General features: G+C 39.6%; 4 protein-coding genes across 10 annotated transcripts in view; 2 read left to right on the forward strand and 2 right to left on the reverse strand.

Moving 5' to 3' along the window:
* The window catches only part of Rho-5 (rhomboid-5), a 371,266-nt gene extending 366,088 nt beyond the window's left edge, over positions 1 to 5,178 (reverse strand). For 2 of the 6 annotated variants that reach the window (XM_076823766.1, XM_076823765.1), the window contains exon 1: positions 2,805 to 5,173. The gene's annotated coding sequence lies outside the window, so the exon portion shown is untranslated. Of the gene's footprint in view, positions 1 to 2,804 lie in introns of all 6 variants that reach the window. The other 4 variants (XM_076823763.1, XM_076823764.1, XM_076823762.1 and 1 more) reach the window with 4 other exon arrangements.
* A 51-nt stretch (positions 5,179 to 5,229) lies between these two features.
* Positions 5,230 to 24,171, reverse strand: LOC143375066 (uncharacterized). 2 transcript variants are annotated; one of them, XM_076823806.1, is made up of 6 exons: positions 24,028 to 24,171; positions 23,882 to 23,958; positions 6,956 to 7,065; positions 6,578 to 6,765; positions 6,001 to 6,296; positions 5,230 to 5,571 (listed from the first exon to the last, which is right to left on the reverse strand). In XM_076823806.1, exons 3-6 carry the CDS (start codon positions 7,045 to 7,047, stop codon positions 5,467 to 5,469), a joined length of 681 nt encoding a protein of 226 aa, XP_076679921.1. In that variant the 5' UTR covers positions 7,048 to 7,065; positions 23,882 to 23,958; positions 24,028 to 24,171; the 3' UTR covers positions 5,230 to 5,466. The 2 variants fall into 2 exon arrangements, with proteins under 2 accessions (XP_076679921.1, XP_076679920.1); XM_076823805.1 differs by lacking the exons at positions 23,882 to 23,958; positions 24,028 to 24,171 and adding an exon at positions 7,387 to 7,519 and having other exon boundaries at positions 5,231 to 5,571.
* Positions 7,975 to 16,461, forward strand: LOC143375054 (facilitated trehalose transporter Tret1). Its single transcript, XM_076823780.1, has 5 exons — positions 7,975 to 8,162; positions 11,956 to 12,135; positions 13,605 to 13,801; positions 14,447 to 14,753; positions 15,041 to 16,461. The coding sequence occupies exons 1-5, from the start codon at positions 8,081 to 8,083 to the stop codon at positions 15,664 to 15,666; spliced, it is 1,392 nt and encodes a 463-aa protein (XP_076679895.1). The 5' UTR covers positions 7,975 to 8,080; the 3' UTR covers positions 15,667 to 16,461.
* Positions 17,940 to 23,937, forward strand: LOC143375068 (odorant receptor 13a). The gene is made up of 5 exons (XM_076823808.1): positions 17,940 to 18,454; positions 19,839 to 20,148; positions 20,623 to 20,892; positions 22,389 to 22,749; positions 23,653 to 23,937. The coding sequence occupies exons 1-5, from the start codon at positions 18,196 to 18,198 to the stop codon at positions 23,707 to 23,709; spliced, it is 1,257 nt and encodes a 418-aa protein (XP_076679923.1). The 5' UTR covers positions 17,940 to 18,195; the 3' UTR covers positions 23,710 to 23,937.
* Positions 24,172 to 24,564: the final 393 nt, after the last annotated feature.

The raw sequence follows: 24,564 nt of genomic DNA on the forward strand, positions 1-24,564 counted from the left end.
AGTAAAATTGGGTGGATGCTCTGACAGGTCAACGCCTTCAAAATTAAAATTAGTGAATGTAAAAGGACACAGTGACCTGTTTCTGCTTGCCAGGGTTAGGGGAAAAATATGTGCAAGTATTGTTTGGTGTGGTTAAAAAACTTGAAGGAGTAAAATCTCAGTTTCGACCACTACAATACAACAATATTCAAAGAATGCTCAAGTTTGTTTAAAATAAAAATCGAAGAGGAAGGGATGTTGGTTATTTTTGTATGGCCTCGTGGGACATCGCCGTAATACTAATGTAATTCTTGGCAAAACAAGGGATTTTCAAGATTAAATGTATTCCTACATTCTCCTGATTTAGCTCCAGTAAACTTCTTCTCATTCCCCAATATCGTGTTCACCCTCAAGGGGAGAAGATTTGGAGGCTTACAGAGCATTCAAGAAATATAAAAAAAAGAAAGCGTAGACGTTACATGTAAATTAGGTGAAGAAATTCTTCCAGTAACTTTACCAACTAAGGAAATTATTTTGAAGAGAATTAAAAGGTATATTCGATTTTAAATGTGTTTTTCTTTGAATTCGTATAACCCTAAAACTTAATCGTCAAATTGTACACTTATTGTTACTAGTAAAATAGAAGTTATTAACATAAAGAGCACCGTAATTCTCAATTTCCAGGACAAACGCATTCTTTCAAATAGATGATACTATTTTCTAAGTTGTACGCGTGTCTTGTTAACAAAATCTTAAACAATGGTTTCCCCTAACGATGAAATGCATTGCCTTTCAGCAGTAATTTTTAATTTGCCTGAGCTATACGGACTTATAAGGATTTACCGCTCCTCTCTAGCTCACTTAAGGTCTGATAAATTGCAGGTGCAGACTACTTGATTATTTGTCACGAAGAACGGAGCTAGTGGAACGCTTGTTGCGTCTTCAACTGATTAGTTGCTCCAAATCACAGGTCAAAACGAATGTTTGAGGATAATAATTAACCGTGGTATTTTCTTAACAATATATCAACAATAATAATCATTTAAGGACAAATTAATGTCTGCGAGTTTAACTTATTTCATTGCCCATAATAGTAGAAACATTGTCACGAGAAAATGATTTCAATAAAACAATTTTGTATTAAATTACGACTTTTCAATGACTGTGGTGCAAATAGTTTTTAAGGAAGACTTTAATGTAAAAGAAGACTGTATGGTATTTCGAACAGAGTGAATGAAAGTATAGGGATTTAATAAAATAAATAATTTTCACTTGAAACGTTTAAAATAATTCCTGACATTCTGATTTCATAATGAGTCTGACCATAGACAATCCCATTTCACTTGCTCGCGCCTAATCCACGTTTTCCTTAGAATCTAGTAGTACGAGTCAACGATATATCAGCCCACCCTCTTATATCTCTTAATATCTGCATTATTTTGAAAACTGCTTCGGCAGGATTGTTCACACTAATGAAAACTTCAAGCACGTGTAGAAAATCTTTAACAATTCGATTTAAAAGCCCAAGGTTATATCACCTTACCACACAAAACGTGAAATCTTCATTCTCATAAAAAATTTGAAGGAATAACCTATTCTAACAGTGTTGGTGAAGCACTCTACATGTGTTAAGTCGATGCATGTGAAATGTTGGTGTTTCAATTAAATTTCAGAAGCATATAACTTTCCTGAAAATTTGAGACATTTAAATAGAATACTTTTTCCATGGAAATTTCGCGTTTTACAAATTTCTCCTTTCAAAATAATGAATTTAGAAAAGGAATAACTGAGTTGCTTGAAAGTATGCGGCAAAAATTAATAGAAACTAGATTCTTTTATCGTCCCTCTAAAGAGTCCAAGTGGAATTCATAAAAACTGCAGTGTAACGGATTATTCATGCTCTAGAATAGGAAATGTTCAGTAACGAACATGAATTTTTTATCTAGAAGCAACACTCATTAAACTCGTTTAATTCTGTACGTGCAGTCTAGTCTAGTGTATACACCGAAGAATTTAAACTTCAGAAAACCGGCATTTCATTTGCAAACACTTGCACATTTAATTGCACCATGTGCGGAAGTGGACTGCCCAAAACAATTAGGGAATCACCAAATATCAGGAGTGAAAGAAACACTTTGCAGATTTTATTCTATAACTTTTTCGTTTACGCAGGATTACCCTAAGTGGTTTACGTTCCCAACAACAAGAAATTGTTTTAGCAAAAGGTTTAACCACTTTGCAAAATGCATACTTTCCGAGGGTTTCAAAATTTTCAGTTCTATTTTCGCAAGAGACACAAAGGTTATTCTTATTATCTAATTTGTGTAAGTTTTTCATAAAGTTATTTTTAGTAACGTTGATTAGGAATGACTGAATACTACAATCACACAAAATATTTAGTTACTACGCTATCAAACTAACAAGGAAACATCAGTGACTGAAGAAATCATATTTGAATGGACCTTTACTAATTTACATTAAGTTTAAAGAAAAGTAATTTCTCTTTCATACTATACGCACAATCTATTCACAAACTCTTACACAAAGACGACGGTACATTCCCCTAAAAAGTGTACCAAAGCAACCTTCGTATCCCTCAAGCAGAATGCATCACGTGAAATGACTAAGCTTTCGTTTAAAACAACATATTCACCGCGAGGAAACCTCTTTGAAATTTCGTTTCACGACGACGCATTAAAACAACCCCTCGTAATACTTTAAACCTTTTGCCCTCTGCCCAATCCCCTGCTTGTTCGGAGCAGTACGCACTCGTGATTCAGCTGATGGCGGAAGCAATGAAACAGAAAGTTGACAGTAGTACTCACATCTGGACGTGGTCAGAGCGGAATGCGCAGCACGCGTAATCCTCGTCAAACCGTGGAGAAAAACAGCACACACTCGGAGCACTGATCGTGAGCACACCGAAAGCAGTTCACTTGCTCGACAAATGGCACGAAACATCTAGAACTACTCTAGAGGATCCCGTGTCCCGTCGTCGGGGAGGGAGTAGCGTGGAAAACAAGTCACTTGGTCTCCATCGCTTTCGTCGTTTCCGCGGCAATGCTCGATCCTCCGTTCACCGATCCCATCTATCTCTCCCTGTAAACCAGAGTCCACCGTGCATAATACACCGTACGCGGCGTACCCTACCCATTAAACGTAATCCAAGACCGCCAATGCGAAGCGTGCATCTCTAATCACCGTCTACAGTCTTCATGGTTTCCCGCGTTCCACGGAGGCGGAACCGTCAACGTAGGAACGGGTCAGCGGTATCGGGGCCCTTTGGGGGCCTCTCGGCACCCATCTCGGGGTGTCGAACGCGGAAAATTCGCCAGGGAATTGTCCTCCGCCGCGAGGTGGCCACGGAAAACGAGGTTAACGGCACTCGAGGAGACGCACCAAGCACACCCCTCGGCCACGTCGCTCCCGATCAGCTGCGCCGAGCACGCCTACCTATCCAGCGATCTATCCGATTTATCCACGACGCTCGGTGGCCAGGTCGTAGCGAGTCTCGGGAACTAGCAGCCTCTCGGGCGAGCAAGGGACACGGCACTTATGGTAACCCACTTTCCAGCGGCACAGATCGTCCCTCGGATTATCCTTCTCGATGTGCAGCGATCTCGTCAGGGGCCACGCAGATCCAGATGGCTGGCCGGAGATCGTAGGATCGCCGGGGGATCTCTGCCCCGGGGTCAATTCGCAGTGGTGCCGCTCATAGACCAGCTGACAGCGTCGAGATCGCGGGGCGCAAAACAGCCCTCGCCTTGCCCCATTTAAACGTGCCACGGCTGGGATCGGGGTGGCCTTACCTCGTTACCCGGTCGAGGCACTGTCCTCTGGTGTCTGCGGGTTCGGAGGGCGACCGGACGCGCATCGCGGACGATCCACCGCCAGGGCAGGGACGAAAACAGCGGACGTGTCGGATAGAAGGGTGCACGCATCGAGTAACCTCGCGCAGCCAAAATGGTGGACGACACTCCCGTGTTCCGCTTCGACTCGTCGCCTCGCCGCCGCGTAACTCGCTCCTCGGTCCGTGGCTAACGGCGCGGCGTCGCGCGCGACACGGCCGCGGCCGACGAGGATCTTGAACGGTAGCAGAACTGTCGGACGTTAGAACGGCCCCGTACGCGATCGAGTGGAGGGCGCACCGCTGGAACCGCCTTCTGGTGCACAACACACAACACACCGCCTCCGTACGTGTAAAGTGGACCACCCGCCTGGCGCGTCCGTCTCCCAGCATCCGTTTCCGGGGTCCGTTCACGGGCGATCGTCCAAGGCCGCGGGATCGCTGGGCAGGGTCCGCGAAGGGCCTCGAGCCCGGTCACCTGATCGTCGCGTGGAAAAAAGATCCGACGAAAGGCGACAACGTCGGCAGGCTCCTCGTCGAGGGCATTCCAGCGCAGGCAGGGTGGACCGTGACGAACGCCGCGACATCTGCCGACCGAACCGCTCACCCGACCACTGGCATGGCCGCGCGGCCAACCCTCGCGTCAATAACAATCCGACGCCCGAAGGAGAGCGCCGTTTCGCGGCCACCGATCGCCGCATCGCGCCGCAAACGCGTCATCCGTCTCCGCCGCTGGTCGACTATACCTGCAAGGGAAGATGGGGACACGGGACCAACAGTGACGAGACGGGGCTCGCTTCCAACCGCCCCGGAGCCAAGCGATCCTTACTCGTTTTCTATTCAGCCGCGCAACAACGAGGTACAAGGGGCGGCTGCGCGATTCGGACTGAGCGCAGCTTCGCATAGGAACCGTGCGTCCGACGGCGGAAACGCACGAGCCAGCACGAGCGGGCTGCACTGCCTCCGTCGAGCGCCGCGACATCTGGCAACGGCGCCGGCAAATTCCAACAGGGTTTCCGCGGTTTTAAGGGGTGAATGCTACCGTGTGGTCAGACAGTGACCTGTTAGCGGGGCAACCGGCCACGGTAAACCCGGGATAAAATAAACATTTCGATTTGTTGATTGTTTGGGTTTTCAATTAACGCCCGACAGCCGTTGCGCACGCACCCGCTGCGTCGTAAAGAAGTTTTCATCGGATTTCGATAGGTGCCAATTATTTTGAAACTCGTGCCACGATGGTTTATTTCGTTTCTTCGCGTTGCAAATAACTGCGGGGTTTATTGTTCGTTGGCACTGCGGAAAGTTTGCTTTCGAAAATATGAAATGAAGGGGTCGTAAGGATCGATTAGTATCAGTTAATGTCAGTTTTGGAAAGTACCTGGAAGTAAATAGAAGAAAATAAGAGTTAATAGAATTTGATAATAAAACAATTGTTAAAGAACTTTCAGATAGCCTTGATTGTTGTTTTATTTCCCAGTCACTCAGCGGTGGTTTATGCAAACTAAAGCTTTCGGGACCCATCGGTGCATAAGCAATAAAACGAAACTATTAGTGTTTATTTTTGGTATTCCCTTGAAAAGTTGCGAAGATCGTACAGCAGCAAATAGCGAAGAACAGTTTGAAATTGTTTTACTGAAAATTTACGTCACAATACTAGCAGCACCGTAAGATTTAAAATTCCAGTCTCGTGCTTCCTCTTCCTCTTCTCCCTTGTCTACTGAGACCTGTTCGTCTACCTCAGATACCTGATACATTGTTTTAAAGCACCCTAGTTTCGCCTGCCAGTATGAAACTTTTGTGTGTACACAAGTGTTGGTAATGAAAATTCAGAAAAAGTACTTGACTCGCTCTACTATAATTATTAAATGCAAAAGTTTTTCATAAAACACGCGCACACAGGAAAATGACCCACACCTTTTACGTGTTAAGCACGTGGTAACAAGCTTTTTAATTCTGTAGAAAAAAAATAGGAAAAGAATACTGAACTTTTGCGCTACTTCACTATAATTAAGAATGAAAATAAAGGCTTTCATTAAGCAACGTTAAATAATTGCAATTCTGAGAAGAAATATGTTAAATAAAAAAACGTCCCCTGAAAGTTACTGGATACTACGCGCTTTCCTAATCCTTAAGCAGTGTTTGTAAATTATTGAAAATGTAATTATAATACGAACTGGTTTTTGGACCAAAGACCGGTAACAATCAAGCTCCTGCTGTTCTTCTAAATGCCACTGATTAAATTCTTGGCGTTTTTTATAATTTAACAACCAAAATCCCAGATAACCGACTGGATCGAAAGGTTTCTTTGCTACGATTTCCTTCACTGCCATTTTTAGCGGAACTTTCAAATGTCTTCTCAACCATTTACCATCACAGGATAATCTTACTTCATCCATTAGGCTATTCAACCGGCGAATTCCTTCTCCGTCATCCGTACTTTCCGTAGCATCGTCTCCCAAAGTGAGATTGCCTTTTTACGATACAAACAAAATACTTTACTTTCCTTTTTTATAATGTCTACTTCCTTCATCCGAAAAATAATCCTAATCTCCTTTGCTTACTTCTTGCATTTAAAAACGGGATTATAGTAACCCCTGTAAATCTACATTCCACATTTTCTTTAAATTTATATATTTAATCATCCAATTTGATCGTTGCATAATTTAGTAAGTATAAACAAAAATTTAGGAAGAACAATTTGATGAAAGGTGTGAAGCCCAGTAAAATTTAACAATTATACATTTAACTTACTAGATTCTTTTTTAATAGGTTCCTCAAGTTGTTTATTTTGATCACTATTATTATTATTTTCATGAGGTTCTTCGATCTTGACAGTAATTTCGTCACACTTATTTAAATTGTCAAGGAAAGACAAGCAACCAGGGTGACGTTCAGGTATCGTCACCAATGACGTTAATAATTCTCTCAACGTCTCTTTGCTAATGAATATTTTTAAATTTAGTACTCTGGATATTATAAATCCACTCAATGTAGGTTATTGAATATATTTTAGAGAAATTTAGTTATCAGATAAAGTAAAGGTAATCACGATAACAGAGGGAAATATTTGACCTTTGAAAGTACACCTCCTTCTAATAAAAATTCTCAAAATGAGCTTAATTATCTCACCTTCCGCCACCACGAAGACGAATCCTCTTTGAAAAAACATTCAAAGGCTCTGGAACTTTCCTATTGCACGGTGGTGGCCGGTCCTTTCTCATTTTCACCGAATGTCTAGCCTGAAATGAATAAAATATTTCAAGGTAGGTAATTAATCAAACGAGGAGAAAAATATTCATCTCGTTAACTAATGAACTATTGACACAATTTACATTCGATACAATAAAACAATTACGAGTCGCGAGGAATTACTCATGAATATACAGAGTGAATCACGTAAAACACTAAAAACCAATTTCGCAAAAATTATTAAAAACTAACAACAAAATTCTTTACAAAAATATTTCAATCAAATGTTATGTACATGCTTAAAAGAGGCTTTCCAAATATATACAAATTTTCACATCCTTGCACTTAAAAAAAAAAACAACTATATTTACCAAAATGTTGTAAAAGATTTCGTTAACATCCTACCCAATAAATTTCGATGAAAACCACTCGTCTGCCTTTGCATAGCTCATTATACGCAGAACCAAAAACACACGGCGACAAGAAGGAAAGCAGGTGTGTACCATTAAATGTAGTAAAACTGATAACGTCTCCGTTCAACTTTGCGAATTGTAATTATGCAGAGCGCTGTCCTTCGATCCCGCTAAGCATTCCCAGTAAATCAAAGCCGATCTGCCATGCAGCCGTGATAAATTTCGCAACGAAACACTGACACCTGATATTGTCATTAGATGCTTATAACGCGGGCCCGCGATAACGCAGCGTAAATGTCAATCATGACTAACCGACGTTTACGTAGCCTGAGTGTTTTTCGAACAGTTTCGCCGCTTTCTGGTTAGAAGCGGAGATAAGAAAAATATTCCCGTAACAATTCCGCGAGATAACGGTACTTTTGCGCCACTTTCGACTGCAGCCACACGCGGCACGGTCAAATAATCAAACTCTTACATACGGTAGAGCATAAATCAGGGATCTTATCGGAATGCAAATCTTCCGTGCCTCGCTCGTGCCTTCCTGGTATAAGTTTCGCGAGCCACATGAGTCAGTCCGGGAAACTGCAACCGCACAGGTGAAACGTGCATTGCACCCTTGCACGCACCCCGTACATCCCGCAGGAAGACGAGAATGAAGATGTCCAGCAAGGATCCAGAGAAGCATCAGGCCAAAGGGATCACGGTCTGGCCACAGTGGCTAGCTGCGGGCACGCGTAAGTAAACGAGATCGAAAGATCGGTACCAAATTCTCTATTAACATTTTCACTGGCGTCGGTGTGTCTTCACCGTGCGGTCGATATGCTCTGGGAAGCATCGATAGTATTGCCAGTGTCCCTCAAACTTTGATCGAGGCAGGTGAAGCAAAAGACTTCGAGGGGTACCCTAAACTGGGGGTACATTGGCAGCACGGGGTAACATTGGCACACCCAGGGATTACATTGCTTTACGTCAGACTAGTAAAACTTAACCTGTTAATGCTATTTATATGTAATGCTATTAATGCTATTATGATGTAAAAAATAAAATAAATTTAAGTGTCAATGTGTCTTACTGGCTTCAGATTAGTAAAACTTAACCCGTTAATGCTATCTATATGATGTGCCAATGTTACCCCGGTACACTAACGTTTTTACCATGTATTAAAGAAGGAAAAGGACAAAATTTTATGCATTTTGACACTTGTAGTACAATCGTAAAAGATGCAATGTTACGATAGGATACTTAAAGCAAATGTGAACATGTTAATTTTTAAATTATATAACAAAATGTTTCAAAAACCTGCTAATGTTCCCCCAGTTCACGGTATTTTGCAAAACTCTGCAGCACTAAATGTGCAAAGCTGGCCTGGGGGATGTACGGGGTTTGAGTCATCGATTTGGCTGAATTTTGCGCATAATTTGTGCACACTGTGTAGAATAATGTGTTTCATGGATAGGGTATTGTTGTTGGAAGGTTTTAAGGAAATCGAGTTTACAGTTTTACTTTTGCTAGTATGTGGAAACTGCAATTAGATTGCAGTGGCAATTCAATTTTATTGTAATCCATATAGCAGTTTACTAATGTTTCATTACTTCTGTTATTAGAGGAAGTGCAGCATATTTGGAGTACTGCTGGTAATTTGGAATACCGAAGTATCTAATAAATTACTAACGATAGCTAATTTGTAACACCATAGATAATAAGGGCTAATTACCTATTAGCGATTGATATTTGTGGATGGAATCTGCAAAACTTTTTCAGCAAGCATTCAATCGTTCCAATCATTGTTACGATATGTCAAAACTTTAGAGTTAAACACTGAATCTATTCATTTGCGCGTTCCTTCTATGGTTCCGTGTCAGTTTTGCGATAATTTCGAGAATAGAAAGTGTGACATGAAATTTTCGGTTTCAATGCCACGTTGCTAATTCGGAATATCGAGGATGAAGGTAATTTGGAATATTCCAAAGCTTAGCGATGCTTTTGCTTCACGCGTAACAGCTACAGCCGCGTCGGTTTGGGCCAGCGCTGTCCATTTATTTTTACCTAAGATTGTTCCAATATTGTGATTTTTGAGCTTGATTAGAGATAAAAGAAAATAATTTTATTAACTACATGTTTTTTTAAGTTTATGAAGTGAAGGTAGATTGGAATAGGTACCGGTATTCCAAATCACCTGCACCTTAACGAAATCGATACTTAATATAAAACTTTATTAGTTTCCCCATGATATTATGCAGTTTTATTTGTCCCCATTTTCTGCCGAAATTTTTTATTCGTCTTAAACAAACTAGTATTCCAAATATACTGCACTTCCTCTAGTTATTTAAATTGAAATTTACGTCAAATTTTGAGCAGGACTTTTCCATGAAATCCTGAGTAGCGTGTCCTATGCAGTTAATGCATTGCTATAAATGGCGCAGGGTAAGTATGCACAAGACTTTAGTTGAATCGGTGACTTGAACTTGAGTGACTTCCTTGACTTCTTCCAAGTGTAAATTAGTTTGCTCAGATTTGGGTTTGAAGGCATTATCTTGAAAACGTGCATCTGAAAAGTGACTTATATTCTTGCACAAGTTGTCGCACTGTAAATATCGTTTGAAATTACGCTTGATACTGCTGATTTCGGGAAATAGAGAGCGAGAGGGCTTCTCTTCCACAGACCAAAGGTATTAAAAATTACGATCCCACGATTAGCGAAAACTTTAATATACAACTGCATTCCTTGAAAATTGTCCTTTTTACTTAATGTAACATCAACTAAAAACTATAGTATTGCATTGAAAAAATTATGTTAAGGGGTTATACCTAGTTTGGCGGTCGAAAAGAAGCGAATATTTGTGAATTTTTTTCGAAGAAGCGGAAGCATATATTTTTACAGAACTTCTTGCGGTTAAAAGAATAACATTTAAAGAACGTTTGGTAATTTTTTCGTAGAAAAATATGTACGTTTATAATAAAATAACCACCAACATCCAAGAAGCAGTTTTAAAAATTTGGTTTTGCGGTGAACACTGCCATTCGGAACCAAATTATCAAAAATCAAAAAACAAAAAAGATTTCGTTAGTACATTAATGTATCTTCCGATTAACGGAGGGAATTTCCGAGGGAATTTGCGCGAGATTTTTGCACGAAAATATCAGGATTTCAACTTTAAATAACCACCATTTTGTTTTAATTTAATATTTCGCAAATTCCCTCCGTTAGTCGGAAGATACATTAATATACTAACGAAATCTTTTTAATTTTTTTATTTTAGATAATCTGGTTCCGAATGGCAGTGCTCACCGCAAAACCAAATTTTTAAAACTGCTTCTTGGTTGTCGGTTGTTACTTTATTATAAACGTAAATATTTTTCTACGAAAAAATTACCAAACGTTCTTTAAATGTTGCTCTTTTAAGCGCAAAAAGTTTTGTATAATTATACGCTTCCGCTTCTTCAAAAAAAATTCACAAATATTCGCCTCTTTTCGGCCGCCTGACTAGGTATCACCTTAAAGACAAAATTAATTTAAATTAAATTAAATTGAAGGCTTTGACGGAAGCTTTACTACCAAAAACCAGTATAGCCTAGAACCTAGGGGTCAATTCAGACGAGCGATGAGGCGTCGTTACGATTTCGTACCGGTACATATATGTATATAGGGAGATTCACACGTGTCGCAATTTTTTGCGGCAGTATTGTCATATCACAAGACCGTCGCACGACGCCCAATCGCTCGTCTGAACTGAGCCTTAGACGATACTTCACATCACAGATATTCGTGATATATTACCTATACTCAGAATTCATTTGAGCATAAATAATAATTTCAGACGTGTGTGCATAGTGCCTACACACCGTCACACTGGGTCGATCCAACCCAAGCCAATTTTGAATCAGCTACTATTTAACCCGGCGGGAGACGCACCCATATTGTAACACAGATTGTCGCTACCGAGTCAAAAATACCCAAAATCGAAACGTAAAAAACCACGGTTTCAGAATATTTCTTTTTAACTTTGTAATTTTTATGTCAAAGTACAGTGTTTTAAGAATCAAACAAAATTTATAAAATATCTTAAAATCTTTATCAAAGTTCTTTAAAAAATTGTAACAAAAACTCAAACAGTCTTCATATTTTCGCAACTAGCGCCTCCGTGGAAAATTTTACCCAGTAGCGCCTCCCGCCGAGTTAAAAACAGTCTGTTAAATTAACTCGCAAGAAATACATATTCGTCGTTGAAAATTAACATTTAAAGTGTCACGATGTTTACACAGCAGTGCCTTTTTCAATGATGCCTCAAATATATTTTGCCTCAAACTCAAATCGTGGGCCATTTTGACCCAGCGTTACAACCGCGGGTTAACAACCTGCGCACTTGATAGAAAATTCGGGGAGTCGCTTTAAAGATGGGAATATTCTAAAATACGATAACACCGGCGCCAGTGCATCAAGATGCTCGTAGGCCTATGTCTATGAACGAGCTAATGAAATTACTCTCGCATCCATTGACACAACTGTTTCATGGCCGTTTGCGACAGTCAGTTTAGCTGTTCTCGGATGTGGTCTCGCGAATGGCTGGACATCGCCGTACTTGGCTCAACTGACATCAACGGAAGCGGACGTGCCTTTGAGACTGACAGATTCCGAGGCGTCCTGGGTAGCCTCCCTTTTAAATCTTGGCCGGCTCGCCGGCGCTTTGCTCAGTGCACTATGTCAAGGTAAGGTCGATTCTTCGCTGCCAGAAAGAAAATTCGTATGGTCGACTCGATTAACTCACCCTTCCCGCCTACCAACTCGTAGTGACTCGCACTGAACTTGAAAACCGCTCCAAACGTGTCCGTTACAACACAGGTGTTTCGTAATACAGATGTTACGACCGAAAAGATAGAGATTCTATATAAAAAAAATCAAGTGGAAAGTGTGGAACAAAATATTTTTTAATTAAAGGGTTAAAAGGAAAAAACGCAGAATACCCATTTTTCGTGATTTTGTGATTTACAGCATATTTTCTTACAACAAAGGGTTATAAGGTTCAAATCCCCCGTAAGATGACGTTAAAGTTTTGGTTTACTGGTTAAAAAGAAGTAATGCCCACTCTGCACTGGAACAACGCAATTAATTTTGTCGATAAAGCTGTTTTGTGATATTCCCTGTTTTTCCCCTTACCCTTCATACGAGACTTTCTCTTCAGGGAAATTGATTTTGAAAATCAGTCGAATAGGAGTGCGCCTCACTAAAAAATAGTAGAATTTATTAATAAATATAGTACAACTCTATTTGAAATGAAATTCTTGTGCGGGCACAAATTGAAATTGTGGAATTACTTTTTTCGGGGAAATCGAGTTTGGAAATTCAGTTGAATATACGTGTAACTGACTGAAAAATAGTAGAATTTATTAATAAATATACTACAACCCTGCGTGAAATGAATTCTTCTGCAGGTACCAGTTGAAATTGACCAGAAGAAATTGATTTCATAGTGGAGCTGATTCTTAAATTTTCATAATCGATTTTCTTAAAAGAGAAGCCCCCTGTGAAAAAATTCCCTGTTCATTTTTTCATTTAGAATCGCTACCCTCTCGGTCGCGCCGTCCATCACGAAACACCCTGTATAAACCCCGAGTTTCGACCAAAGACGAGGCTTGTCTCAAGAATTGAGTTATGAGAGAGACTTTCCTCGAAAACGGGACAGCAAGCAGCGCTCACCTCGCTGTAGAAAATAAATTTCAGCAACAGACACGCAACCGTAGTTGATTCGATCGATTCTCTCTTGCAGCAAGCAATCGGGCGACCAAGCAAGTGCGGGGAACAACATTGTTAATCGAGAATTCAATAAGAACAAGGCAGCCACGACTCAGCACTCGTAGAAAAGCGTGATACAAATACTGTGGTACGTAGAAGCGGAATACAGTGATTGTGATTCTCTTATAAAAAAAAAAAACCTCCTCCCTTGCAACACAGTCTTAGACGTTCCAAGTCTTTTCACACGGTACCACTGTTGCAAAAATATGCTCGGCAGTCTTTCGGGATCCCTTTGATCGATGAGGGATCTCGAAGCAGGGGGACATGTTGGAAATCTTGATGTGTTAGAAATATCGACGATCCAACAAGCGATCGTCAGTTCTGAGTTGTGGTGATCTTGTTCTCAGGAAAATGTAACTTTAACATGTCACAACATCATCTTCAGAGCATATTGGACGAAAGAAGGTGCTTCTACTCGGTGGCATACCGTTGGCGTCGAGCTGGATATTCAGTATATGCGCCACATCCGTCACGTGGCTCTACATCTCCAGATTCTGTTCAGGGATCGGTTCCGGGATGATATGGTCCCCGCTGTCGATGTACCTTAGCGAGATTGCCGATCCCACGATTCGTGGATCACTGGTAAATTCATACCAATCTTTGCACCGCGTAGACCCATCGAACATTATTAACCCCACGATCCGGGTTGCCGGATGGTTTTAATGTCGAGCCGCCAGATCGCGTAGGAAAAGTAGCCCGAAAGCGCAAAATTCAAATATCTTGAATGAAAAGGATGTTTAAATATTTCCTTAATATTTTCTGGAACGGTTTTCTTTATTTGGTCTTGTGCAGCCCAAAATTGCGATAAAATTTCAATTCCCCTTTTTTCCTTAATTATTTTGTTAATAAGCTGAAGAAGCCATTATTACATCCACGATTTCGCAAGGAAGGAATACACAAAGCCACGTGAAATTGTTTCATTATAAAAGAAAGAAATCTGAAAGCAAATATTCAAGTGGATATAAAATAGCCACGTTGTGGTTAAAAATCAATATTCCTCGGTAGCCCCCTTGCAGAGTAAGAAAATTTCAAATCCTTTCCCCCAAATTTTATCGAGACTCGTTAACCCGACCCTGTCGTATTAATCTCGAGCGAAGCTGATGCATCGGCTGCATCCTCTAAACTGGCGCTCCGAAGTGATGTCGCGTATCCATTTTTTTTATCGACACCAGTGCCCCCAATCGGATTTGCCATCCGATAAAGTCGTACCTGCGGTCACGTTTTCAGATCTCCATGAACGTGAATGCAGGTTCCATTGGCATGTTCTTGGGCAACGCGATGGGCCCTTATCTGTCCATCGACATGTTCGGGTACGTGAGCCTCGTCCCGAATATCCTCTTCATGATCCTCTTCAGCTGGATACCCGAATCGCCCTACCATTACCTGCTGCACGGGGATACCGAGAAGGCTGAGGCATCCTTGAAGTGGTTCAGGCGAGAGTCCGACGTCAAAGCAGAGATACAAGACCTTCAAGAATTCGTTGGCGGGGCCGGAACTAATATCTTCCAACAGCTCAAGGACTTCCTTCTGCCAGGTACTCGCGATTTCTTTATTTAAACATTCCTGCCAGTCCCAAGCAAATCGTACAAAGGCACCGTCAATCCCCTAACGGTCACTTTGGCAAGTAAAGGAAGCAGGACAAAGATTTCTCCACCAAAATAATTAAAACCGAAGTTCACAATTATTTTCATCGTCTTCCTTGCTTTTGAACTAGTTCCACCCAACTTGGTAAAGCTCCATGTCCCCTAAGCTTCGATTAAAAAGAAAATCTCACCCAAGAGACTTAGCTGAGGACTCAAAGTCTCCTGTCCTTTATTTCAGGCAACCTGAAGAAAGCTTTCCTCGTGCTGGGCCTCTACACTTGCTCCTACGCGAGTGGCTACAACGCCCTGTACGCCTACGCGGAAATAATCGTGACCAGGAGCCAGATCAGCATAAAGGCCAGCCTAGTGGTGACGATCCTTGGACTGGCGACGATCGTTGCTGGATGTACAGCCACGTTTCTGGTCGACAGATTCGGTAGGAAGTCTCTTCTGATCAGCTCCGGCCTCGGGGCGTCCGTGTCCTTGGCACTCCTTGGCCTCCACTTCCATCTCCTCTCTTTGGAGTACGACGCTACGAGTCTAACCTGGCTGCCCATGATTGCCCTGCTGGCGTTCAACATCTCAGTGTCGTCCGGGCTGCAACCGGTCCCAAGCGCCATTCTGGGGGAGATCTTCCCAGCGAACTTGAAGAACGTGGCTTGCCTGGTCGTGCACTCGAACAACGCGTTAATGTCCTTCACCAGCACGAAAACTTATCAGCCTTTTCTGAACCTGATTGGTGAGAAATTCGTGTACTGGACTTACAGCATCGCCATACTGTTCTCAGCGCCGTACGTCTATTTTTTAATCCCCGAGACGAAGGGGAAGAGCCTGTTGGAGATTCAGCAACTGTCGAAGAAGTAAAGGTGCAGCAGCATCTTTTGTTTTTCTCAATTTTAGAGTGGGAATCTTGATTATGACAATGATGCGATCCCTTTTGTTAGGATTCCTTTTCCACCGATGAACGGTATTTTAATTTAGCAGAGTACATATATTTATGGCTCATGACAGACTTTTAAGTAACTTGCGAGAAGCTCAATACTCACTGAAGTTTATTTAATTAAGGGAAATGTAGTTTCTTTAAATTGTAAGAGGAAAGAGGCGGTGATAGTCTGACGACTTTGGAAATGCATTTGTTACTTTCAAAGGTCCAAGTGTCTTTGATCGAAGAAGTGTTGTTCGAGGTGCTGTGTTGTTATATGTAAATACGAAAGGATTTCGCGGCTTGTAGTGTTTGTAACTCCATGTATGATATTCAAGCTTGAGAAGCAGCCTACGATCTTCATAATAATGTAAGACGGTAGTGTAGTAAAGGAAGGAATTATTCGACGTTGTGAAGCTTAAATAACCACTTTAACGTCCACTCGTAGTCTACCGTTTTTCACTGTGTTGAAAATACAAGATTACATAGAACCCTTCCAAACTGAGCCTTCGTTCTTAATACCTGCTGTAACATACTCGCGCAGGAAAAACTAATCGAACTGTTCTTAGCATTGATCAAACAGTAAAGTTAAACGTGTTAGAAAGTTCTAGACTTAATACACAAAGTTGTCTGTTATTAAATTGGTAGGTATTATATTGTAGTTACAGAACTTGTATGTATTTATTTTTTGTTGAATAATTACATAATTTTTCAACAAATGAATTTCATTTCGTTAACGCCTGATATTTTATTTCAAATATAATTTCCTATTTGAAAAGTTACAGTATTTCCACACGAAATACTTTGCAGCTCTGGATTGGTATTTTTGGATTCATTCACACATTCTCTTCTTCCTTTCTTAAATCAATGCGCAAGAAATTAATTATCCAAAATATAATTCACGAACTACAAAAGTGTCTCCACTGAAAAAGCCTTTACTCACATTAAATTAAAATTTTTTCAACATGTGCAATTCTTAGCTCCACATTGCAAAGAGTACAATAACTATAATGGAATGCAGAGCCGGTCCTGGCGGGGGTGCAGAAGGTACCCCCGCACCTGGGCGGCCAAACTTAAGGGTGGCCGCAGGCCGTTTATTATATGTAAAGTTTTGACTAATAAGAATAATAATCGAAACTCTTTTGCATGATAACTGTTTAAAATTATGTATATACAGTGACGGACGAAAGAAAGTTTACAACTTTTAAAATTGCATAACTTTTTTTAGAATTAGTCCAAACGACATAAGTTTTTTTTAGATGTGTTTCGTCGTTTTGAAAAAAATGCAATTGGTCGGAATAACAGCAAAAATAGTAAAGGTTGTTTTAAAAACTTTTTTTGAGCGTGTAGTGAAAATTCAAAAAACCCGTTTGTAGATTGAAGTAAGTTGTATATATTCCTAAAATTTCATTAAAGTCGGTTAAAGTTTCTCTGAGCTACAAACATTTAAAGATCGCAGAATAAGGTCAAAAATCGCTGATTTCGGGAATTTCCGCGATTCTCCGCGATTCTCATAGCTCAGAGCAACGTTAACCGATTTTAATGAAATTTTAGGCATGTATACAACTTACTTCAATCTACAAACGAGTTTTTTGAATTTTCATTACAGGCTCCAAAAAAAGTTTAAAAAACAACCTTTACTATTTTTGTTACTACTCCGACCAATTGCATTTTTTTCAAAACCACGAAACACGTCACTTGGGACCAATTTTGGACCAATTCTAAAAAAGTTATGCGATTTTAAAAGTTGTGAACTTTCATTCGTCCGCCACTGTATAGATATAAAAGTAAACACTGCATATCAAATTCATAATTAAAAAATATTAAATTAGTAAGGGCGGCAATATTGTTTCTGCACCTTTGCGGCCAAAACCCAGGATCGGCCCTGATGGAACGTATACTTCACTCACCATAATCACCATCTACAATTTCACTAAGCAAATAATTAAAATCACATATGAAACTTATATCAATTAAGATTCCGTATCCCAACCAGCGTCCAGTTTCCTTCAACTTAAAAGCCACGGTGCAAGAGAACATATTCTTCCGTTCGCTCTACCTCCCACGCATGAACATAATGCAACTGCATCCCCTAGACAAACCCCTATCGCTGCCAGCCCTCGAAACATGGCGCAGAACGAATCAAAATACAGACATTTTTCACGATGCATAATTTTTCCTCTGCGTACTGCCCCGTTAAACTTTCATCTTTGTTGCACAAAGAACTCTAATCACGGTCTACAGATTACCATCTACATGCAATATCATAAACTATTCTCCAAACCGCGCATCTAAAACGGCACGAGGTAAAGAGGGACTCGCGGAATGGCGATATTAATATTGCAGGCGCTTGCAGCAGGAGAGGAAGGCGAATAAACCTGTCATTTACTATCTGCCCTGTAATATTCTGTCACCGTTATAAAGAATTCCCCCGTTCGAGGGTGGACTCTCCTTGCGACGCACGCGAAAAAATGGCTCAACAGACTGACACGCGCCATGAAGGGAGGGACATGAAAGAATTTTCCAAGTCGTCGATCGATCGTTACATACTGCCGAACAGGATTTTCTGCAGTATGGCAGGGATGTGGCCTGTCGACGAGAAAAGTTCCATTTACGGCAAACTGTTCGCGCACTTTCGCCTGCTGTTCGCGGTGACGGCAATTAGCAGCGTTTTCGTGCCCGAAATTCTGGCGATAGTGGAGCACTGGGGTGATCTCAAGATTCTAGCGGGTAATGTATCGATAGAGAAGTAATTTTAGTTGCTACAGTGAAGGGTAAGGTGAGAAACAGGGAATGCCACAAAACAGCTTCGGCGAGAAAATTAAGGTTTAATAGTTAAGCTGGACTTACACCTGACGAGTGACTCGGCCGAATGAAAATCTTGGCCGATTTGCCGGATTACTCGGCCGAGTACTGGAATATGCGTTCAGACTGGGCGAGTGCTCGGACCAGTGGGCTCACTCGGCCGAACACTCTTCAGGTGTAAACTCAGCATTAGTCCACCAGGAAAACGGCAAGGGTCAGTGAATTTAATTTAATTTTCTTAGGGGCCTCCCTACCTTAACGGACGAAAAATTATGCGAGCTTCGGGAATTTTTTAAAACAAAACCATTAAATATATTTACTTCCAACTTTGTGGCTACATTTAACGTTATCTTACTGGGGTATTTGAACTTTATACCCCTTTGTGATTCGACAGTTACGTAGTCCCAGTTACAACCAACAAAATATGCTATAAATCGCAGAATCACGAAAAATGGATATTCCTCGTTTTTCCCCCTTCCCCTTCAAGTGTGCATCGATGAAGTTACGTTTCATCTCATCGTAGTACAAGTGCACCCCAATTTAACCCATTCTTTGAAATACCATGAAGCACTATCTGCCTATAAATTACACAAAAACTTTCAAACATATAAATATTAGATACGAAGTGTACTTCGCCAGAAAATGGAGGGAAGATGTAATTTATAAGTGTAACAACTGTGAAGCACCCTTTTATCTTGTCCCCTGCTAGCACGTATATCATACAGGAGAAAACTATGTAGATAGATAACAAAATACTACTTTATATAAAGCGGAAAGATAAGAGTTTCGTAATAGATTATACGTTGTTGAAATTTCAAATACTGCCACTGCGAAAATGTTCTCTTTTCTGGAGGGTTTGAGTTAACCCTAGAGTGGGCCTGTCGCGATTTGTAAAACGTGGAGTGCGTCTTCTAGACCGACTGAAGTTTAAGTGCAAAAAATTACTTTTTTCAGTTTGAAATATTACAATTTTAGTAATAGCAATTATAAATATATAGAATAATAACTCGTTAAACAAAATAAAATAAGAAAAATATTCTGAAGCAAATAAATATACATTTCTTTTTAATTTCTGACTTTGTCTTTATATGAGAAACCTGAAATATAATAAAAGAAAATTTTTTGAACATATCAACATACATTTTATCAATTTTGGTTCTATTTCTACTTTTTGTCTTATTTCTTAGGCGAAAGTAATCAACTAGATTAAGAATAAGTACTAAAAACTCAGCAATAACTGCCTTAAACACCATTAAAAATTTTAGACATACAATTATATCATATTCTAATCCTCTTTTCTACAAATTAGGGGTAGGATGTGTTTTAACCACGGTTGGACAGCTGCTGTTCAAAATCATCTACCTATTGGCGAGAAGAGAAAAGGCATGCAGCCTTTACAACGAATTAAGAGACCTATGGGGCTCCTCTGATATTCCCAGAGAAAGGAAGCATTACGAAGAGCTGGCTTACAAGGCTAGAACATTTACAATTATCTTTTACTCGTCTTGCATGTGCAATGTGCTCACATTCACCGTCGCGGCTGCATTCGATTACGTTAAGATCGAGTACAACATCAGCAATGGTGCTGAGAAAAGCCGCCACTTTCCCTTTGAAGTGTGGTAAGCTTCATTTTTTCACTGTTTAAATTTAAAATGGTCCGTCTTAAAATAAACAGGGCGGACGAATAAGAATTGTGCCGGTGGTTATGAAAGTGGTGTGAGTAAAAAATTAAAAAAAAAATTGAATCCGTCACTTATTTTGTGATGCAAGGTGACGTAACACAAAATAAGTGCTGAATTTAATTTTTTTATATTCTTGACTTACGCCACTTTCATAATCACCGGCACAATTTTGTCTGCACACCTAAATCATATCCACTATTTGCAAAAACACGAGAAAGTATTATTTATTAAAATTCTACGGGGGCAATAATTTTTCTTTGTCGGTAATAATTTTTTCATGGGTGGAGGAGTAACGTTGTGAAATTTCCATGTCCTGTTTTCTAACCGATGGATAATAAATTAGTAGCAGCTGAACGTTAAGATGAATTGGAATATTTTGTGTTTCTTATGGGAAATATAATGCAAAATCAGGTACGGGACCGACATCACAGATACCCCACGCTTCGAGGTCGCCTTCGTTTGCCAAGTGATCGCCTCCCTAATATGCGCTGCCGGGATTTCCGGTTTGGATGCATCGTTCATGACCATCATTCTCCACGTGTGCGGCCAATTTAAATTAATAAACGCCTGGATCAGCGACATCGGGGTGCAAATAAATACTGAAGCCGTTCACGTACATCGGCCACAGAAATTAGAGAAGAATTTTATTAGATGCATCCGCCATCACCAACGAATGATAAAGTAAACGTCTTTGGAGTTTCTACTGATACACAAGGTGTTCGGTAACTGGTGGCACAACCGAAAAGGGGGTGGTTCTGCATGAAAAAATAAAACGAACACATAGAGTAATATGTTTTCACACGAGGCTTGATTTTCGAGGAAATCGACTTTCAATATTCGCTGGATTATTTATGGAGACACATTAAATTAATATTGTGTATTTTGAAGAAATTACATGTTTCGAGCTATTAAAAGAGAAATTAATTGTACTGTTGGATGCAAGAAGGGCCTCAGTGCAAAAAGTCAGGTTCGAGAAAAGTATCTGTAAACGTTACGAAGTTAGATATTTTTTATGCATAGTGAAGTTACTGTAAAACTGTGTATAATATTTAAAAATTATCTCCTTTGTAGTTGCATTATTACAACTACTACAATGTAATAAATTAATCATTGAAATTCGTTTTAATTATATCCCTCTCAGGTCCTTCTTGCATAAAATGAATAAATATATAAAAAAAAGTTGTTTTTTGACAATACTTTTTATTATATATTTAATATTTGAAAAAATATAGTCATAAAAATAGTCATAAAAATAGTCAAAATTTATTATAGCTCTGTCAACTTCAAAAATACAGGAATGAAATTTAGAGAGCATAAGTAGAAAAGAATAGGAATCTAATTATGCGTTTTATGCAAAAACGTCCTGAGTATTCGGAGGCCATTATTGTATCCAACAGTACAACTTAGTTTTGACAAATTAAAACAACAGAGTACGCTAGAAAGCGTTCTTAGAAATTTAGTTCGAAGAGCAGCAATGTGTATTCGGCAGAATGGACAAAATTTCCAACAATTTCTGTCGTAATAAAATTTATGTTACGTGAATATTCTATTTTATCGTGTATTCTTGATTATTCAATACAATAAGCACAATTCTGAACCGCGACGATAGAAAATATTTTAAAGTCGATTTTCGCGAAAACCTACCCTCGTATGAAAAACTATTATTCTATGTTTTCCACTTATTTTTTCATGCAGAATCACCCCCTTGCTAACTGTACCGCTAGTTACCGAACACCCTGTATAAGAAGAATAGGAAAATGAGTATTGTTTAGTCCCACCTAACATTCCCACCGAAAAAACAGTGTTACAGTAGAGCGGCAATTATCCGAAGTAATTGGGACCGAGGTGGTTCGGAAAATCGAATAGTTCAGGGATTATAACTATAGGCATTACACCTAAAATTACTTATTAAATACAATACAAGAGTACTACTGCTGTAATTGGAAATGTAATGTATATTACGCAAAATATATATATGTACAATACATAGTAATTATATACAGTTAATGTTAAGGAAGTTTATTTTTTTAAAGTAATTTTTTATCTTTTTGGTTCGGATAATTTTGACGCTCTATTGTACTTATTATGCGATGACCTGAGACATATATACTATTTCCTAAATTTTCTCTTGGTACAGAATATTAAATCTACGAATGTGATACTGTTCATTTCATTAGCGTGGTGAACGAGGTCAACAATTTGTTAACACCCATCATATTCATGCAAATTCTCACCAGCGGAGTGGAAATTTGTTTAAGCGGATTCGCCCTCCTCGATAACGCAACGGGTACTGATTTATTAAAATGTATATCCTATTTAACGTCGATGTGGATACAGCTACTGTTATGGTGCTGGCCAGGAGAGATTCTGGTGGAAGAAAGTCAGCAGATAGGTCATACGATCTATCTGAACGTACCGTGGTACGCACTGTCGCCGATTTTAAGAAAGCAGCTTTGCATACTGATTGTTAGATCGCAGCAATATTGCAGCATCACGGCGTTAACGTTTCAAACGCTGTCCATTCAAACGTTAACAAACGTGAGTATCCTGTTTTCTTATTTAAACTAGGGAGAACGTTAAGGTTTTTTGACTAACACAGTTTAAGGTATGGCTGGGTATATTCGAATAATTTCACGTACAAATATTTTATTAGTAATCGATTATTACGAATATTGTAGTATTCGAATGCTATTATTTGCGTATAATAAAATAATTGTTGGCGGAAAACTACTGCAGCTATACAGAATAGCGGATCTTGGAACAGTTTCCTTTTCTAGTCGCACTAACTAAATTACCAAATTCTTATTTTTATTGCAATTTTTACTCTGATTATATGTTTGAATACTTTAGAATTCGAACTAGGTATGTTCAATGAATTTCTGAAGATTGAACAGTCGAACTATTCGCATCTAGTATTAAAATACTCAAGGATTGGAATTATATACGCTGAATGTTCGTAAACTCGCGCTGTGAAGTGTAATTCGACTTATATTCGATGAATATTCGAATACTCGAAAATTCGAATTATTCGAATACGTGAAAATTCGGACTCTTCGAATACATAGGTACTCGAAAATTCGGACTATTCGAATACATACTCGAAAATTCCGACTATTGGAAAAAGTACTCGAAAATTCGAACTATTCGAATACATACTCGAAAATTCAGACTATTCGAAAAGATACTGGAAAATTCGGACTATTCGAATACACAGAAATTCAATAAACAATAAATAATCTCAATTCTACTTTATTATTATTAATTATAACAATAATAATAGTAATAACTCTACTTTAAGCTCTAATTACGTAAGTACTACATTTTAAAAATGTACAAAGAATGAAGTTGCTCTACTTACCATTTGAGAGGCTCATATAACGTTCCAAACTATTCTAATACCTTATTATTAACAAAATTCTTGAAAATAATAAACTCTTCCAGGTATTCAACACGGCCGCCTCTTTCTTTACTCTGTTGCGACAAATGCAACAAAAGTAAACATCAAACCCAACGCAAGAGAACGCGACCTATAATCCCACTCGCGTTGGAAAACAATTTCCATCGAAATAGTCGAACATGCATCTCGGATAGCGTAACGTTCGCGTATAATAGCTCGAAAACGTAATCTGTACTTAATTAAACAAGGAAAGTTTGTAACTCTGTCACGTACCTGTGGTATTCCTCCTCAACCACGAGCCAATGTTGCCCGTAAAATACTGTGTAAAGATCCTCCTCAATTATGGAGTACTGAAAAATCGTATGTATTAATCAATCTCTTACGACAGACCTATATCCATGTACAAAGGTTCATCTTACTATTTAGTTCTTAAACTGCAGGACTTTGAACGCTTCTTGCTTGAACAGGAGCAACTTTTAAACTGCGCGTCCATTACGTAGACGCGACGAAAGATCACCTCGAATCATCTGGTTATCTTAATGGCGTCTTAGGTAGTGGTAGCACTGACCTCTGATATTTCTATTTCGGCAGAAACTTCATTGTATTCAGGGGGGCCAAGCTTCCCTCTTACGAAAGTTGAAGCAGAGGTGCGTACTAAACTGTGAATGTGTGAATTGGTGTGAATCGGGACGTATGTGTATGTGTATACGTGTAATGCACCGTTTACTTTAAAACCCGTCCACGGATCTTCGCGCCAGCGACACGTATGCAGCAGATAGAAGGATAAACATTGAAATTGAATATTTCTTCTTTTCTTAGGAAAAGAAAATATATTCAATTCCTTTGTATATCCTTCTATCTGCTGCATACGCGTCACTGACGCGACAATCCATGATCAGACGGCCTTAGAAAGGGTAAACCAGGGAAAGTGAGGACACTTCCTCGTGTTTGCGCCA

This window comes from Andrena cerasifolii, chromosome 12, assembly GCF_050908995.1.
Source record: "Andrena cerasifolii isolate SP2316 chromosome 12, iyAndCera1_principal, whole genome shotgun sequence".
NCBI lineage: Eukaryota > Metazoa > Arthropoda > Insecta > Hymenoptera > Andrenidae > Andrena > Andrena cerasifolii.

Coding starts and splice junctions, on each gene's coding strand:
- LOC143375066 (XM_076823806.1), bottom strand. CDS start 7,047: ATGAGAAAGGACCGGCCACCACCGTGCAATAGGAAAGTTCCAGAGCCT. Junction 6,766..6,955: donor CGTCTTCGTGGTGGCGGAAG/GTGAGATAATTA, acceptor AATATTCATTAG/CAAAGAGACGTTGAGAGAAT. Junction 6,297..6,577: donor ACCTATTAAAAAAGAATCTA/GTAAGTTAAATG, acceptor TATCGTAAAAAG/GCAATCTCACTTTGGGAGAC.
- LOC143375054 (XM_076823780.1), top strand. CDS start 8,081: ATGAAGATGTCCAGCAAGGATCCAGAGAAGCATCAGGCCAAAGGGATC. Junction 8,163..11,955: donor GTGGCTAGCTGCGGGCACGC/GTAAGTAAACGA, acceptor CGTTTGCGACAG/TCAGTTTAGCTGTTCTCGGA. Junction 12,136..13,604: donor GCTCAGTGCACTATGTCAAG/GTAAGGTCGATT, acceptor CATCATCTTCAG/AGCATATTGGACGAAAGAAG.
- LOC143375068 (XM_076823808.1), top strand. CDS start 18,196: ATGGCTCAACAGACTGACACGCGCCATGAAGGGAGGGACATGAAAGAA. Junction 18,455..19,838: donor TGATCTCAAGATTCTAGCGG/GTAATGTATCGA, acceptor TCTACAAATTAG/GGGTAGGATGTGTTTTAACC. Junction 22,750..23,652: donor CCATTCAAACGTTAACAAAC/GTGAGTATCCTG, acceptor AAACTCTTCCAG/GTATTCAACACGGCCGCCTC.